The following is a 17,236-nucleotide window of genomic DNA, read 5'->3' as shown; positions in this document are numbered from 1 at the left end:
TCAGTAAAAAGCAGCGGACATTAACGGTGCAATACGTAATAAAGTTATTCTGAAATTGCATGAGATCACCCGACCCAGCCTGTATATAATGGAAAAGTTCCCATGAGATTTAACTCGAAATGGTTAAGTGCTTTGAGAAAAGATGTAAACGCCGCACATCTAAGCGCAAACGCACTGCCTGGCTTCTACTAGGGGAGGGATGGGGAACCTGTGGTCTTTCCAAACGAGATACCAGACTCCAATTCTCACCAGCCACAGCAGTGAATGGCCAGGGAGAATGGGAATTGTGGTCCTAAAATGACTGAAGGTTCCCCATTCCTCTCCCAAGGCTGCTTTCTCTGTGTGTGTGTACGTACACACACAAATCCGGTGTTTTTATGAAAGCTTAAGCATGCACTCAGCAGCCTGAAGGTTTTTCCTACGTTGCCAGGCAATTTTTCTTCTCCAAGGCAACCAATAAAAAGGGGGGTTACCTCGTTCGAGCTCTTAAGTGTTCCAAACAACCACAGCAAACACTTTAGGATTTTTCTGAAACGGGGAGGAAAACGGAAACTCAACCTCCCCGTCTGGCATACAAAGAAAGTCGGCAGTGCAGCACAAAAAGGATGCAGACCACCATCGTTTAGAGGCAGTTTTTATTAGAAGAAGGTGACATCTAAAAGGATACAGTACAAAAAAAAGAAAAGAAAAAAGATTTGGTCCACGGGGAGGGAGAAGGGAAAGAGCCACGAAACACAAAAAGCATAATAGGGAGCAGTTAAAAGCAGCTAGACTTTGCAGAGCCAGTCAGTCTCCGAGCTTCCTTCATCTATACTTGCCCTGAGAGCCTGTGGCAGCTACGTTAAGGCACCGGGGTTCTATTCCCTGGTACCACAAAGCGGGGTTTGGTGGTGGACGGGGAGGTAGGCAAAAAGGGCCAGGTGGTCTTTCATATGGCAAAGACGAGACAAGAAGGATAGAGCCTCTCACTCTCTGAACGTGGACGCATACACAAGGGAAAAGGGCCACCCGGACTCCTGAATTCAAAGCGGCCCCCTAGCCTCATTCCAGGAGGTGGATGAGGAAGAGGGGCTTGTCAGTAACTTGATTTTTTTTTTGCAGCTAGTGTCATAAGAGTACAAGCAGCTGGGACCTGTCCAGCTGCGTTACAGTCCCAAAAACCAGTCTGCAGAAAGATGCAGCTCCCCTCCCAACCCCCCCCCCCCTGCACAGCAGGTGCCTGGGACCAAGCTGCCTGTCAGAAGTGAGTGGCTGCTTTTGCCAAATTTGGCAGAAATTCCTCCCAGGTCAAGAACACCTGCCTACCATCTCTCCCCGGCTCCGTCAGTTCCGCACCCTGTAATTCGCTCCAGAAACCTGCTCTGTGCCAAATTAGGTGAGGAAGGCATTAGGAAAGCAACCGTAACTGGGAAGGTGCCCTTCCGCCAAGTTCTGCGGTTCTAGAGAGTTGCGGTGTGGGGTGGGTTGGGGGAGGAGGGAAGGAGAAGCGTTTAGGAATTGGGATGGAGGTGGGGGGTGCGATGGAGATGCCCCTCCTCCGCTGCCGGGGGGGCAATGATTTGGGATGACCACTGTGGAACAGGCCTAGGCCTAAGACCGTATCTGGGCATCTCCTCCAGCTATCCCATTTGAAAACAAAAAGCAAAACACCAACATGAAGTTAAGACAGATACAAGTGTTGTGACCCTGCAGACTCCTTGCCAACTTTGCTGCGTCGCAGCTCCCAGGGAAAAAGCCAGAGGGAGCTCCGGCCATCTCATAATAGATGAATTTGCACATCATCACTCAGCCCCTTAAAGGCATATGGAATTTGCTGCAGCGACACCCTCCTGCTCCTCTCCTCTAACCCTACAAGAAGCTGAACAGGCCCAGGCCTGTGCCCACCTGCCCAGGTACAAAGCTGATGCGCAGACACAGCTTTGGGGGTGGAATTGGGGGTGGGGGGAGCTCCTAGGGACTGGGCAAGGAGGTCCTGAGCTTGCAAGGCTCTTAACTGAAACCGTTCCAAGTGTGGAAGAGCTTCAGCTAGAGCCAGGACAGGAGAGCCCTGGGGCTCCAAAGGCAACAAATCGAGGAAGGAGGCCAAGCTGAAATACAAGACCTTTGGCCTGACACCATCCCCTCCCCCCCCCCCCCGGAGGGAGGGGGGACCGGAGCAGCGGAAAGAGATGTCGGGAGAGGAACGGTAGGTTCTGTGCTGAAGTGGGAATTGTATAGGCCTGAGCAGTGAATCCCTGCAGTGTTTGGTTAGCCGTTAAGACCTGCTGGCTTGGGAGAGGCAGGCCTGCCTATGTGTTGCGGATTCCCAGGGCCTGCTCCAGCTCCTGCCGTCTCTGCTGAACCTGTGAGAGAAGCCGAAACCAGAGTTTTTAGCACACATGCAGCGAGAGCGGGTGTTGTCCAGTTTCTGAAGTTTCCAAACAGGAGGAGCTAGCAGCAGATGCCACACCAGCGACATTTTACGGCAGGGATGGGGGACCAAATGTCATTTGACTACAACTCCCACCAGACCTGCCTTTGCAGCCCACCAAATGGGGCTGATGGGAATTGTAGTCCAAACCATCTGGAGGTCACCATGTTGGCTATAGTCCTGGCTCAAGAGTACGTCTTCCTTTAACCTTATTAAATTTACATACCACCCTTCACCCAAGGACCACAGGGTTGTTTGCAGTGCTCTTCCCTTCACAAAAATGTGACCTCTTAAGTTCTTTTGTGTGCCATGCCCACACCTCCAATTTTTAAATCCCATGATTTGAATGTGAAACATCTTTTTTTGGGCGTTTTGGTGATTAACTATTCCATACACGGAATGGGTTAGGCTCTGAAGTGTACAGGACAAATATAAACCTGAAGGAGTATGGAAAATTATCCTTTATTCATTTGCTATGTGTTGCTCTTAAATATGATTGGCTCCAAGTTAAATATGCTCATGGCTGGCAGGGCCTTGAAACGCCAAGAGCCTCTGGGGTGCTTGGGCAACCAGGACTAAAGTATCCTGCCCAAACTGAGGAGGTGACACTCCACGATATGGGAGACTGTCCAGCTCACTGTTTGGAAGCGATCGCAGGGAGTGAGCCAGTTTACCTTAGAGTAGAAGTATCTGCACACGGCCTCCTGAGCCCATGGCTGGAAGTAAAACTCAGCTCGGCGCTCCTCTTCTGGGTTCCCGACAACATCAGTCATAGCCTGGAAAAAGCATAGGGAAAGGGAGAGGGAGACTCCTTTTAATGCATCCATTCATCCATGAGCTAAGCCTGAAGCCCTCCTTTGAAAGGCCCAACAAGGATTCTAAATTTTAACCCCGTAGGCTAGCTTTTCAACTGGAAATGCAGCGTGGCCGGCCCAAACAAAGGCAGGTGGTGATCTGTGCCCGAATTCTCCTTTTGAGGCTTCTCACCTTCAGGTCCCGGCACTGGGACTGCAGCCAGTCGTTGATGAAGCCCTGGGGGTCTCTGGCAAAGCTCAGCATGAATTCCCGCTGGGTCTTCAGCTGGTTGATTGTTTCTATGGTCTCATGGATCTGAGATGGGAGAAAACGACACACGGAAACGTTGGGAAAAGGGACGCAACAGCACCGTGCTGAAATGCCACCTGCTACCAGAACGCACATGAAGTAGGTCTTCAGCTTCCAATGTATCCTGGGGCACATTTTCACTCCTCATTTTTTTTTTTAAACGCAGAACATATTCAGAAGCAAGAACACACATTATACCTCTCTTCTTGGCCACCGGCTGGGTCCTCTACTCCGCTGTGGCACGTTTTTCCTCTTCCTTCCTGTAAATTTGTGCCGTTTTATCCATGTACCCATTTAGCCTAGACACCTGGTTCGTTGCATCGTTTCATAACAAGGCAACTGTAATCCCAACTCAGCGTCCCCCTTTTCTCTTAATCCAGCAAACAGGATCAATTTTATGAAGGGGTTTATATGGATCTATTAGCAGCTGCGTTAATTAAGAAAAAACAACAACAACATGAAAAACTCCAGAACATCAAATGGCAGAACTGAAATGGCATTAGGACTGCGATCCCAAGGAGGGAGTAAGTCCCGTTAAAGCTCAATGAGGTTTATTCTGAGTAAATATGCTTGCAAGTACGCAGTAGGCTGGGATATTTTATAGCTGACCCAATTGTGTCATATGCTCTCTTCACATGCACTATCCCTGCAAGTCCCACCCCCTGTCCTGGTTACAAGTGGTGGATCCTTCAGCGGTTGCTCCAGAGCCGGAATCCTACCAGCCAGGAATCTGTTTTGTTTCATCCTTTAATGACAGTGACTGGGCAGCTGTCCCAGAGGCTCTGAAAGGCTGTCTGCAGGCCAGGAAGCTGGGAAAACCCAGGTTAGACTCCAAGGCTGCTACAGATGACCTGAGAGACTGTGGAAAACAACATCTCCCAGACGGCCCTTGAACCCTTTTTGCAAGATGCTGAACTGCTGAATGGCCATATGCTCATCAAGAAGCTGTTCGTTTGCAAGACAAAATAGGTAGTTTCGCCACTGAGACACACACACCTGCATAAGAGTAGGTGCATGTATTTTGTAGAGATACAGTAAAATATACAAGTGAAGGGGGCCTGGATTAGAGTATTCTGTGCTCCCTTTTGGTCAGAAAATACCATTTGGGAGTCACGTGAGCCAGTGCAATGTGCAGCTCACATCTACAGGCCTTAAGAGCAGGGATGAGGAAGAAGAGGAGGAGGAGGAGTTTGGATTTGATATCCCACCTTTCACTCCCCTTAAGGAGTCTCAAGCAGCTAACAATCTCTTTTCCCTTCCACCCCCACAACAAACACTCTGTGAGGTGAGTGAGGCTGAGAGACTTCAGAGAAGTGTGACTAGCCCAAGGTCACCCAGCAGCTGCATGTGGAGTGGGGAAGCAAACCCAGGTTTCACCAGATTAAGTAGAGTCCACTGCTCTAAACCACTACACCACGCTGGCTCTCATGCTGGGGAACTTTTATGGGTCCTAGGCCACAATTCCCTCTGGAGGCTGCATTAGCCAATGGTGGCGGAGACCAAAAAACAAACAGTGGGTGCAGTCAAAATGGGCCTGGTCAAATCATACTATCTCACGCACATAGACACTCGCTCTTCCACTGCCAGCAATCATTTTGGAAGTTTTCAGGCCAAGCTGCCAGAACGGTGTCCATGTTTCTTCGAGGTGCTTGCAGCTGGAGAAGCCTTCTCACCACAAAAATTACACACAGCAATTAGGCTTAAAAACAGCTTTCAACAGAAGACTATTTTGCAGAGGGACTGTTTTTCAGTGTGTGTGTGTGTGTGTGTGCGCACCTGCAGGGTTAGAGCTCCCCCCACCCAACTATGACCCCCCCCAATCATCCCCACACTGCAATTGGAAAAAAACCTACTAGCTCCCTTAGGAGGCTGTTCTCATGCCTAAAATCTGCAGGTCCCACACACCACAATGGGTTCCACCACCCTACCCTAGATAACCCAAAGCATTCTGAAATACACAAAGCAGGGGTTACATTGCAGGGATCATGCCTAAAGCCAAAACTCCATTGGGTGCAATGGTCGGTGGACACCCGCCCCCCTTTCTAAATTTCTTGTTCTGGTTTGCCAAGCGCGTAAAGCTGAATGCGCGCAACTTAAATCTGGGCATATTCTAAAAGGCAAATGGGGAGAAGCTGTCGTTTGAACGTCAAGGCTGCAATCCAATGCATGACATCAACACACAGCCATGGAAGAAACCAGAACTGCCAACTGCTGGTGCCCTCTCTAAATCACCAAGTATTATAAGTTTATTTCTTCTTTTTGCCCCTGTTTCCTCCACCCCAACAGAGTGGCGTAATGCTTGCTGTTTCAATGGATTTTAATGACCCAAAGGTTTGACAGAAACACCTAATCTACCCGGCTGCAGAACAACTACTTTAAAAGCTCACAACTGGACACGACGCAGGAGGAGCTGTCCTTCTCAGACACCACGGAGATCAAGGCAAGAGTCTTTGCACAGTGCAAAGACCACTTTTCAGAGACTCGCTCCCACCTTGTTATCCAGTGCAGCTATCTCCTGCTGACTGGCTGTGGAGAGCAGGAAAGAATTCATTTGGGTTTTCAATGTGTCATCCACTTCCACATCAATGTCATAGCAAGCAGTTTTCTTCTGATCATTTGGATCGACGTGGAGAAGCAAGACGAGAGAGAGAAGAGTGTGGGTTCAGCAGAACTCTCCCAAGTCACCAACGGAGATAACTGGGGAAATGAATCATCAAGCTGGGACGGACAATCAGTAGCCTTGTTCAGGAATTGTCGAACTACAACTCCCATCAACCCCAGCCTGCACGGCCAGGGATGATGGAAGTTGTAGTTCAGTAACCTCACTGCAAGAAGTTACAGGGAACCAGGCAGAGGGCCTTCATGCTAGTGGCACCAGCCCTGTGGAATGCCCCTCCCATCAGTTGTCAAGGGGGTAAAGAACTACACAGCTTTTAGAAGACATCTGAAGGCAGCCCTGTATAGGGAAGTTTTATTATGCTTTTATATTTCTTGTAAGCTGCTCAGAGTGGCTGGGGGAACCCAGTCAGATGGGCAGTGGCGGCAGCGGGGGGGGGGGGGACACACAACAACAACACAATTATTTATTTATACCCTCCCATCTGGCTGGGTTGCCACTCTGGGCAGCTTCCAAAACCTTTAAAAACATAATAACCATTCAAACATTAATAACAACAATATGACCCAACACAAAAGTCACAATAACTTTAAAATAAACAACATATCCAATAAAGCAATACAGTGGTGCCTCGCAAGACGAAATTAATTCGTTCTGCGAGTACTGTCGTATAGCGAAAATTTTCGTCTTGTGAAGCACCCAACGGGGGAAGAGCAGTTTGATGGGGGGAAAAATCGGAAATTTTTTCGTCTTGCGAGGCAAGCCATTCAAAAATTCGTCTTGCGAGACAGCCTTCCGCTAGCGAATGCCTTTCATCTAGCGAGTTTTCGTCTAGTGAGTTTTTTCGTCTAGCCGGGCACCAACTGTATTTCACAATCCATTTAGAATATAATAGCAAACAGTAAAATTAAATATCAGCAAATAATAATTCAGTAATAACAATCACAACCTGAAGGTCACAGCTTACATCAACCCCTACATTAACTACCTTCGGCAATAGGACTAGATGACCCTTGTGGTCCCTTCCAACTCTCCAATTATATGATTCTAAATAAATTGTCAACATTCTTGGTCGCATTCTCTGCTTCCAAAAATCCAGTCTGCCCAGAGCTTCCAATTTCTGTAGAATGATTTCCGCTTTACTTTAAAGCATGAATGTTTCAGACATGTGAAAATGATATACATCTTAAACAGACCGCCTCAGTTCACTTGAGGAAGAATCACTACTGAGTGTAGAAAGTTTGTTCCAGCGCAGTTGGTTTTTTGTCTTTGTAAGTTTCGCTTATGTCACGCCACGCCCACACCCCGGTGACAGTCCTGCGGCCTGCGCTGGCTAGGATTCCCACACCAAGCCCCACATGCGCCTTACCTGATGACATGGTGATGATGATCGGTTCTGGAGGGCATGAGCAAAGCATGCAGCCGCTGAGGGATCTCCGAGAACTTCATTCGCTGAGATTCGAATATCTGCAGGTCGAAAGGGAAGGCCAAGCAGCTCAGAAGGGCCCAGCTCTTATGATACCCCAGAAAGAGCCACTGCCTGGCCTCATAGCTTTTACCTGCTGGAGGTACTTGTCACAAATGACGTACTCCGTTCGTGAGGGTCCTGCAGCTTGTGAGTCTTGAGTACTGCCACAGGGCCGGATAATCACTGGGCGGGTCTGGGTGTGGATGCCCAAGAGGCGAGCCAAACGTGGGTCCAGTTTGAACTGAGGAGGCTGCAAAGAAAAAGCAAGTCTCAAAAGGGCAAGAACACACGCTCTTATTTGCCTTGCCTAAGAACCGTAAACAAAAAAAAAAAATCATAACCCTTCACTTCTGAGGGGGAGAAAAAAAATTTCCTGTTACCATTTGGCGAGGTGGTGGAGAGAAAACACTCATTATTTTAATCATCACTTTTACTACACAAACTCACGCCAGGAAAGAGAACTGAAGTAATTTTCTGATAAAAAAAGTGTCCATGGGAACACGGACAGGTCCAAAAGATGGTCTAGTTACAATTTTACCACAGTTGCTGATATCCCCCCTAACTATTTCCAGAGGGGTAGCTGTGTTAGTCAGTCGTAGCAAAAAAAAAAAAAAAAAAAAAAAACAACGAAAGAAAACTGTGGCACCTTATAGACTAAGAAAATTACAGCAGAAGCATTCATGGCCCAGAAGCCAATTCATCAGAAGGATGGGGTGCTATCTTATTTATTTAAAAACATTTATATACCCCTTGGCTGTAGTAAAACCTCTGAGCGGTTTAGAAGTTATCAGGTACACATGGGTAGCTAGAGTGAAGTCAGAGGAAAATGAAACACAAGAAATACCCGATTCTGAGAATTGCATTAAAGATCAAATGTAGAAATCATTACAGCGACTGTTGACGGAACAGTTGTTGGCTGATAAACACAAATGTTCTTAGTGGTGCCGAAGAGCTGAAAATAATGCCAATGTATTTCACACCTAGCAAGCAATACACCCTTTGGTTTCAGACTGTACATGGGTCTAGGAAGCTTGGTTTGGTCAGAACAAAGTATACACATCTAGAGTTAACGTTAAATACATTACGTCTGGTAAATGAGCCACCATAGCTGCTAGAGGGCTGTGGAAATTTGGGTCCTGGGCTTTTGAGATCTGTTCAGCCATGTACTATCTAAAACCAAAGGGGTGCCTTGGTTGCCATTTGTGAACTTTTTTCCAGCTCCTCTCCCCTACTACCTGGCGTTTCCCCTCTCCTCAGGCCCCATCTCGGCTGTCCCCGTCATGAAAGAGCTTTTGCCTACCTGGTAATCCAGCATCAAGAGGACAGTACAACGCACATTCACATCGCCAGGTCTTTTCACCTGGAAACCGTCAGTTTCCTGGGTGGTCGCAGTCCTGTGCCACTAAAGGTGCAGAGAGAAGGGGAAAAAGGACAGGGGAGGTGGTGGGGAAAGAAAGAGACAGGCATCAGCGACAAAGCGAAATGCCAATGTGTAAAGAGCAGCATGCTGTACTGGAAGCCGTTCCAGACTTTTGCACTTGATTCTCCGTTACTGTGGCTTCCATATTCCTTACATGCCATAATCAGGTTGAGAACTTATATTGGTTTAGAAAGCTATTACGGCTTAAGCGATATAACAAACACATAGGTTAAAGGTAAAGGTAAAGAACACCTGGACGCTTAAGTCCAGTCAAAGGCGACTATGGGGTGCGGTGCTTATCTCGTTTTCAGGATGAGGGAGCTGGTGTTTGTCTACAGACAGCTTTCCAGGTCATCTGGCCAGCATGACTAAACCGTTTCTGGCGGAATGGGACACTGTGACGGAAGCCAGAGCTCATGGAAACGCCGTTTACCTTCCCGCCACAGAGGTGCCTATTTATCTACTTGCACTGGCATGCTTTCGAACTGCTATGTTGGCAGGAGCAGGGACAGAGCAACGGGAGCTCACCCTGTCTCGGGATTCGAACCGCCAACCTTCTGATCAGCAAGCCCAAGAGGCTCGGTGGTTTAGACCACAGCGCCACCCGTGTCCTGAAACACCCATACCCGAGAAGCATCTTACCTCCACCAGGTGATTATCAGGGCCATAGAGGTCCTTGTCCAGCTCAATCACCAGAGACTTAAAGAGGATGAGAACTTCCTCTTCTGTTTGGTAGCATCATACTTTGAGAGAGCAGACTGATGAAAGGGGAGAAGGGAAAAGGGGAATGAGACCAGCAGATCCTGAATCACAGCAACCAATTACACAGAGCAGTCAAGCCTGAGAAACTAACAGGAACCGTGGATCATCTCTCAAGGAAAGATATGAAAGGTTGCCATCTGTGACCTGTCAAATGCCTTCCACAGAGACAAGAGCAATGTCCTCTCTAGTACTGTACTGCATCCACCCCTTCTCAGTGTAGTATCCTTTATCTAAGGTCTTCTTTGGGGCTTATTCAAGTGTATGTCACTTGCAAGGGTTAGGCCATGGCCGTTTCCTCCCCTTAAAAAAACCTGGAAGTTCTCTTAACTTTTAAAGCTGTGAAATTGATACACATGACCATCAAAATATAGACCTTAAGAACTGTAAGATTAAGGCAGATTAGGAATATGGCCTGAATGAAATCTCATCAGTGCCATTAGAGACCTCCACTGTTGAACCAGAGAGTATACCATCTGAATCTGTCAACCAATCTGTTTTGCTGCTTGCAATAAGCAGAAGCACTCCATGTTCCTGAATACAAACCAAAGAATTATCTCACAGTGCAGCTACGTAAAGTATGAGAAATTGTGTGATTCCAGGCTGGAGATGAGTCACATGCCACTTCCTGCAAACCCCCCATTTTGGTTGTGACGTAACACTTATTTCAAGCATTGGTAGAAGCCAACTTTCAGGACTGGCTAGGCTCAGGCTAGGTTTAGCTGTTCTCCACCTTGTCTAGTTTAAAGAACACCAGGCATTAGGAACTCAGCAATGATACATTTGCAAACTCCCCTGCAGCCCTAAGTGGAGATGATGATTGTAACCCTCACTCACATCTTCTAGCAGACGTCCTTCCACTCGGAGCTCCCAGGAGGCCACGGTGCCTTCTCCATCCTCTGCATCAGACTTGGCTGGGTTGAAGGTGTTAGAGATAAAGATGCGCAGCTTCCGCTTTTGCTAAAAAGGAGCAGCACCCAGTGCGCATTAGTTGTGAAAGTGAGAACCGATAACCGTAATATTTAACCCTTCCCTCAACCCAAGGAACCAACTGGACACCCAAAAAAAAAAGGGGTCTGTACAGCTGCTAATGCTCATCTCTGTATCTGAGATAGCTGCAGAATGAGCGAGGAAGCAGCAGCTAACATAAAACGTGCCATCAGGGAGCAGTGTGATTTCTTCTGTATCAGTCACCACCTGCAGAAGTAGTCAGGTCTCAGTTCATAACCTTTGATTAAGCTACTACAGGAAGGAGAAGCAACTAAACACGGCCTTCTTCCATTTGCTTTGCAGGGTCTCCTGGCTTAATTCATTTCAGCACTTGAAGGGTAGATGGGACTTTGGTTTGAAAGCAACTCTAATCATCTTAGCAGGTACAGTGAGGGGGGAAAGTATTTGATCCCCTGCTAAATTTGCCCATTTTCCCCCTGATGAAGAAATGACAAGTCCATAATTTTAATGGTAGGTTTATTGTAGCTGTGAGAGACAGAATAACAACAGGAAAACCCCCAGAAACCCAGAAGACAAAAGCCAGAGATTGATGTGCATTATAATGAGTGAAATATTTGATCCCCTATCAACAAGCCAGATGTCAGGCTACCTGGTATCTTCACTGTATGTAACGTGCTGAGATTAGAAGCACCTGCTGTAAGGGAGATGTCTTACCTGTAATCCCAGCTCATTACAGTACCTGTACAAAAGACACCTGTCGACAGAAGAAATCAATCCAGCAGATTCCAAACTAGCCACCATGACCAAGAGCAAAGAGCTGTCCAAGGATGTCAGGGACAAGACTGTAGACCTGCACAAGGCTGGACAGGGCTACAACTATTGCCAAGCAGCTTGGTGAGAAGGTGACAACAGTTGGTGCAATAATTCAAAAATGGAAGAAACACAAAATAACTGTCAACCTCCCTCAGTCTGGGGCTCCATGCAAGATCTCATCTCGTGGAGTTGCAATGATCATGAGAACGGTGATGAAGCAGCCCAGAACTACACGGGGGGAACTTGTCAATGATCTCAGGGCAGCTGGGACCATAGTCACCATGAAAACAGTTGGTAACACTACCATAGCTCTCAACCCTCCCTGCTGTTTCCCAATGCTATAAGGGAATTTCCTGCAAAAAAGGGAAAGGTTGACAGCTACGCACTACGCTGTGAAGGAATGAGATCTTGTAGAGCCCGTAAGGTCCTCTTGCTCAAGACAGCACATGTACAGGTCTGTCTGCAGTTTGCCAATGCACATCTGAATGATCCAGAGAACTGGGTGAAAGTGTTGTGGTCAGATAGGACCAAAATCGAGCTCTTTGGCATCAACTCAACTCTCTGTGTTTGGAGGAGGAGGAATGCTGCCTACAACCCCAAGAACACCACCCCCACTGTCAAACATGGAGGGGGACATATTATACTTTGGGGTGTTTTTCTGCTAAGGGGAAAGGACACCTTCACCGCATCGAAGGGACGATGGGCGGGACTATGTATCGTCAAATCTTGGGTGAGCACCTCCCTCCCTCAGCCAGGGCATTGAAATGGGTCGAGGCATTGAAAATGGGTCGAGGATGGGTATTCCAGCATGACCATGACCAAAACACACGGCCAAGGCAACAAAGGAGTGGCTCAAGAAGAAGCACATTAAGGTCCTGGAGGGAGCTGAAGGTTCGAGTAGCCTGGAGTAGCTTACTGACTTGGAGAGGATCTGCAAAGAGGAGTGGGACAAAATACCTCCTGAGATGTGTGCAAACCTGATGTCCACCTACAAGAAACGTCTGACCTCTGTAATTGCCAACAAGGGTTTTGCCACCAAGTACTAACTCATCTTTTGCAAAGGGATCAAATACATATTTCACTCAGTATAATGCACATTAATCTCTGACTTTTGTCTTCTGGGTTTCTGGGGGTTTTCCTGTTGTTATTCTGTCTCTCACAGCTACAATAAATAAAAAATTCTTTCCAGTAGCACCTTAGAGACCAACTGAGTTTTTTCTTGGTATGAGCTTTCGTGGGCATGCACACTTCTTCAGATACACTGAAACGGAAGTCAGCAGACCCTAAAATATAGTGAGGGAGTGGGGAGGGTATTACTCAGAAGGGTGGTGGGAATGGGTGATGAGCTGATAGGTGTGGAAAACCTGCTGCAGTTGGTCTTGCAGGGAAAGGCAAGGGGTGAGATGGCTAAAGATAGCTTTGTCATGTATAATGAGATAAGAATCCAATGTCTTTGTATCTGAAGAAGTGCATGCACACGAAAGCTCATACCAAGAACAAACTTAGTTGGTCTCTAAGGTGCTACTGGAAAGAATTTTTTATTTTGTTTTGTTTTGACTATGGCAGACCAACACGGCTACCCACCTGTAGCTACAATAAACCTACTTTAAAATTATGGACTGGTCATTTCTTCGTCAGAGGGCAAACAGGCAAATTTAGCAGGGATCAAATACTTTCCCCCACTGTATGGTTTGCGATAGACAGGAAGTGAATAGTGGTACCTCGGTTTTGAACGTCATCCGTTCCGGAAGACCATTCTGAGTTCCGAAACATTCAAAAATCGAGGCACAAAGGGCGGTCTGCAAATTTAATGGAGAAAATTTTAAAAAACTCAGTGGAAGCAGTTTGACTTCTGAGGCACATTTGAAAACGAAGCATTTACTTCTGGGTTTTCGGCATTCGAAAACAAACGTTTGACTTCTGAGATGTTCGAAAACTGAGGTACCACTGTACATTTCTATCCTATTTAGAGAAGCCTGGAGCCTGTAACTGTGCCTCAGACAGCAATATAATTGCTATGTCAGTACTGGGCATGTTAACTTTATTTTCTATTTCTGTAGGATAGATCAGTGTTTCTTATGGACTCTCTCTTGTTACCTTAATGGGCCGCTTCAAGGCCTCCTGGATATCCAACCGCTTCCTCATTATGGTCTGGTCCAGCTTCCTCTCAAATGCCAACAAATCCATGTACGCCTGAGACTCTGGCACTAGCTCCCGGATCTAGAAGAGCACAAGCACTATCAGTCAGGACTGGCCTGGCTCCCTGAAACCGTGACAGACCTCAAAACACTTGAAGCCTCACTCACCCGCTGAGGTAGAATCTTATCTGCCATCTTCTTTTTCTTGGCACTATGTAAAAACAAAATTGTTAGGGTGGTAAGTCCGAACCCCTGGCTAAGCAGTACCTTGTAGACTGGACATGTTACTGAATCATATCTACTATTTGATCCATTTTAAATAAAAATGCAAACAAAATACATAAAGGATACTTCCTACTATGATAGAGCTTTGTTAGGCGCCAAGGAAATCAAAGTCATCTGGGGTGTTTTTTTTTATACGCCTGCTGATGAACACTATGAAAAATTCAAAATGGTCAATGGATAAAGTAACTTTCAGTGTATGTTAAAATTTGTAAAGATTTCTCGGTGAAAAATCAATAAATATTTATTTTTAAAAAAGAAACTTTCTATATGAAGCTGAATGCCAGTGTCTAGGAATCACAGCATGGTCCTAGGCATATTTACTCAGAAGTAAGTTCCACTGAGTTCAGAGGGACATGCTCCTTAGTAAGTATGCACACGGCTGCAATCTGCAGTGGGGATCTTAATATAGGTAAAATTATTTCTGCAGCCTAATGAAGCTTATCATATTAAGAGCACCAGCAGATGCAAGTATCAAAAAAGACCACTTGGCTTGTTCGCTCTGGGTTCTTCCGAATCTCAAGACAGTGCACCTGATCTGCACAAACCACAATGCACCCACAGTGTCCCATGCCAATATCTGACCACATGACTGATGCGGGAATTAAAGATTGAGGGTACAGGAAAGGAATGATGAGTGCAGGAAGCTCCCATAAATACACGGCTGTCAGCAAGTCTGCAGTTGATCCATCTCCTTTCCTCCTAGTTTTATCAATGGCGATTTCCCAGTTTAAATTGTCTTCTTGAGGCTTCTCCTCTCCCCCTCTCCTCAGTATTTGTCAAGCAAACCATTTTTGGAACTTAAAATACAGCCAACATCACCCCAAAGATGCTGAAGTTTCTTAGCTTAAAGAGGATGGCATTTATGCTCTTCATTGCCACGAGGCTTGTGAAAGAAGAGGGTTCTCTTACTTGTGGTTACGGTTCTGAACTGACTGCTGCTGAACTTGCTGGATCTGCTGAGGGGCTGGCCTTTTGCGAGACTGGTCCATTCCCGACTGAGCCATCCCTGGTCGGACTGAAGGGCTCCCGCCATACCCTGGAGGTCCCATGGCAGGTCCCTGAGGGTTCATGCGGCTGCCAGGCAACATGCCAGGGCGCTGGGAAAATAAAGAACACAGAGGAACATGACTTCTGAAGACCTCAGGACATCACTGCTTCCTTTTGCGAAACACCCCAAGGCATTTCCCTTCAATTCCATCAAGGGTATTTCTTAATCTCATCTGTCACAGCTGGTCCCAACAGAATCAGGTGGTACAGTTTTTCTTGGATTGTGCCATTTCAACCTGGAGACTTGCAAGTTCCACTATGCCTCCAACATACGAATTATTTTGTGTGCAGTGCATCTAGCACTTCACATAGAAGAATCCAGACATTTCCCTATTATTGCATTAAGCTTAAATGTGTGTGTAGATGTGGTGCGGGGGTAGGCATCTCTCCTGGTCAGAGAAGTATTCAAGAAGCAACCCTTACCTGCCCCCTGAAATGGTACAATCCAAGCAAAGCTTTATAGCTTGTACCTGCTCCTTGCACAAACCCCTTTAGCCTTGTATCTCTAGAACACTCACCTCCCCGTTTGGAATTTTTCATTTATTCATTTGAAAAAAACAAACACCTTTACACCGGCTATCCGGATTTCTGTCGGCTTTAAATCTCTCTTTGCTTTCAAAACAGGTGCAGTTCCAATTCTCCGTTTCCTTATGCATCACTTTTATGCAATAAAAAACCCCAAACACGCAAAACCTTATAAATGAAACAAATGAAAATACCATAATCCACCCCCCCCCAAGATTCCCTTAATTGCATTTCCACGTACCGGTTGCTAATCCCCCACTCAAGGCCACAGAGAACCCGGATCTTCCTCCCCTCCCCACATCGCCCTAAATACCACCCCTTTCCCCTCCCCCTCGGCCCTAAAGGCTTGGTCCTTAAACCCGCAGCCCCCCCGTTTCCCTCCTCCTTTCCTCCCAGCCCTTGAAGCCTCACCCCCATATTCTCCCCCGCTTTTATTTTTCCTTTCTCCTTTGGGTCCAATAAATCTTATGCCCCGGATCCTCCCCTCTTCCAGCAGCTCTTTTCCCGTTCGCTCCTCTCCTCCATCTTCCCAGAGAAAGCCTCTCCCAGCCTGCGGACGCCCCGCCCACCGCCAAGCCCGCCCACTGCAGCGTCGCCTCCTCCTTCTCCCCTCGCTTCTCGCGGACGCCTCGGCCCCCGCAAGCCCCGCCCCCAGGCCCCGCCCCCTCGCCTTCCCCTCAGCCGGGCCAGGCCGGGTACCGGGTATGCAGCGCCGGGCAGAGGAGAGCGGTACATTCCTTGCCCCGGGGCCGGGCCCATCCGCACAGGAGGCCCAGCAGCCCCTGGGCCCAGCGCTCCCGCACCGGGGCCGGCCCCGCCGCCGCCGCCGCTCGGAGCCACCGCCTGGAAGCCCGCCCGCGCCGCCATCTTCCCTCCCTCAGCAGTACAAAGCGGCGGGGCGCAGGGAGGGAGGGAGGGGAAGGAGGCGGATGTGGGGTTAGGATGGTTTTACTCGGGCTCGTTACCACAGAGGCGCCGCCCGCCGGAGGCAGAGCGTCGCCGGATTGGCCATAGAGCCTGGAGCCGGCCACAGGGACGGTGGGTGGTGGTGAGGCGGAGCGCTTGTCGGGCTCCCCCTGCAGTTCGGAGGGCTGCTAAGTCAGCCGCCAGAGGATGGAACTTTTTTAACCGCTCAGGGGGGGGGGGGGGGGGCTAGGGGGGGGGGGGGGGCGGGGAGACGTGCCCCACGAAAGGCTGGTGCCTCAGGGGGCAAAGCGTCTGGCCTTGCAAGCAGAAGTGCAGGGTTCTAGATCCTGGAGTGGCAAGGTTGGGATCTCTGTCTAAAACATAGCTGTCAAGTTCGGATTTGAAAATAAGGGATCACATGGAGTAACATGACTGGAAAGGTTTGCAGTTCCACAAACATAGGTGTGCACTGCCTCAAAATAAAAGAAGTGAACAAAAGAAGGCTCACTACCTAGGTGGACATTGCAACCTCACCCTAGGCCACCCCCAACCTCTCACCACCAAGGATATAGGTACAAGTGAATAGTAAGAAACCACACAAGTGACGCTGACACAAAAACCTCCACACATACACTATAAGTAGAAGAATAGAAGCAGTGCCACAGTTTTGTATATGCATTTAAGGTACATATGTTAAGAGGCTCGTTTATATTTTGGGAACGATTTGATGATTTATGTAGCTGCATTGCTTTATGCTTTGTGTCGTATGATAAAGTAGTTGTGTTCTATGTTC

The 17,236-nt window shown here is 47.7% G+C and overlaps 1 protein-coding gene across 1 annotated transcript; it reads right to left on the bottom strand.

Annotated features, from left to right (window-relative positions):
• Positions 1-1,505: 1,505 nt before the first annotated feature.
• SMARCD1 (SWI/SNF related, matrix associated, actin dependent regulator of chromatin, subfamily d, member 1) lies at positions 1,506-16,419 on the bottom strand. The gene is given in 17 exon segments (XM_033138677.1): positions 1,506-2,342; positions 3,085-3,186; positions 3,398-3,520; positions 6,006-6,141; positions 7,501-7,598; positions 7,691-7,725; positions 7,728-7,757; positions 7,760-7,774; positions 7,777-7,849; positions 8,900-9,001; positions 9,662-9,726; positions 9,729-9,777; positions 10,616-10,738; positions 13,640-13,762; positions 13,849-13,891; positions 14,875-15,062; positions 16,237-16,419. Coding segments are annotated over 17 exon segments (1,527 nt in total). The 5' UTR covers positions 16,405-16,419; the 3' UTR covers positions 1,506-2,288.
• Between the last annotated feature and the right edge of the window lie 817 nt (positions 16,420-17,236).

This window comes from Lacerta agilis, chromosome 2 (genome assembly GCF_009819535.1).
Source record: "Lacerta agilis isolate rLacAgi1 chromosome 2, rLacAgi1.pri, whole genome shotgun sequence".
NCBI classification, from domain to species: domain Eukaryota; kingdom Metazoa; phylum Chordata; class Lepidosauria; order Squamata; family Lacertidae; genus Lacerta; species Lacerta agilis.
The sequence above is the reverse complement of the archived record's forward strand: the minus strand, read 5'-3'. Positions and strand labels throughout refer to the sequence as shown.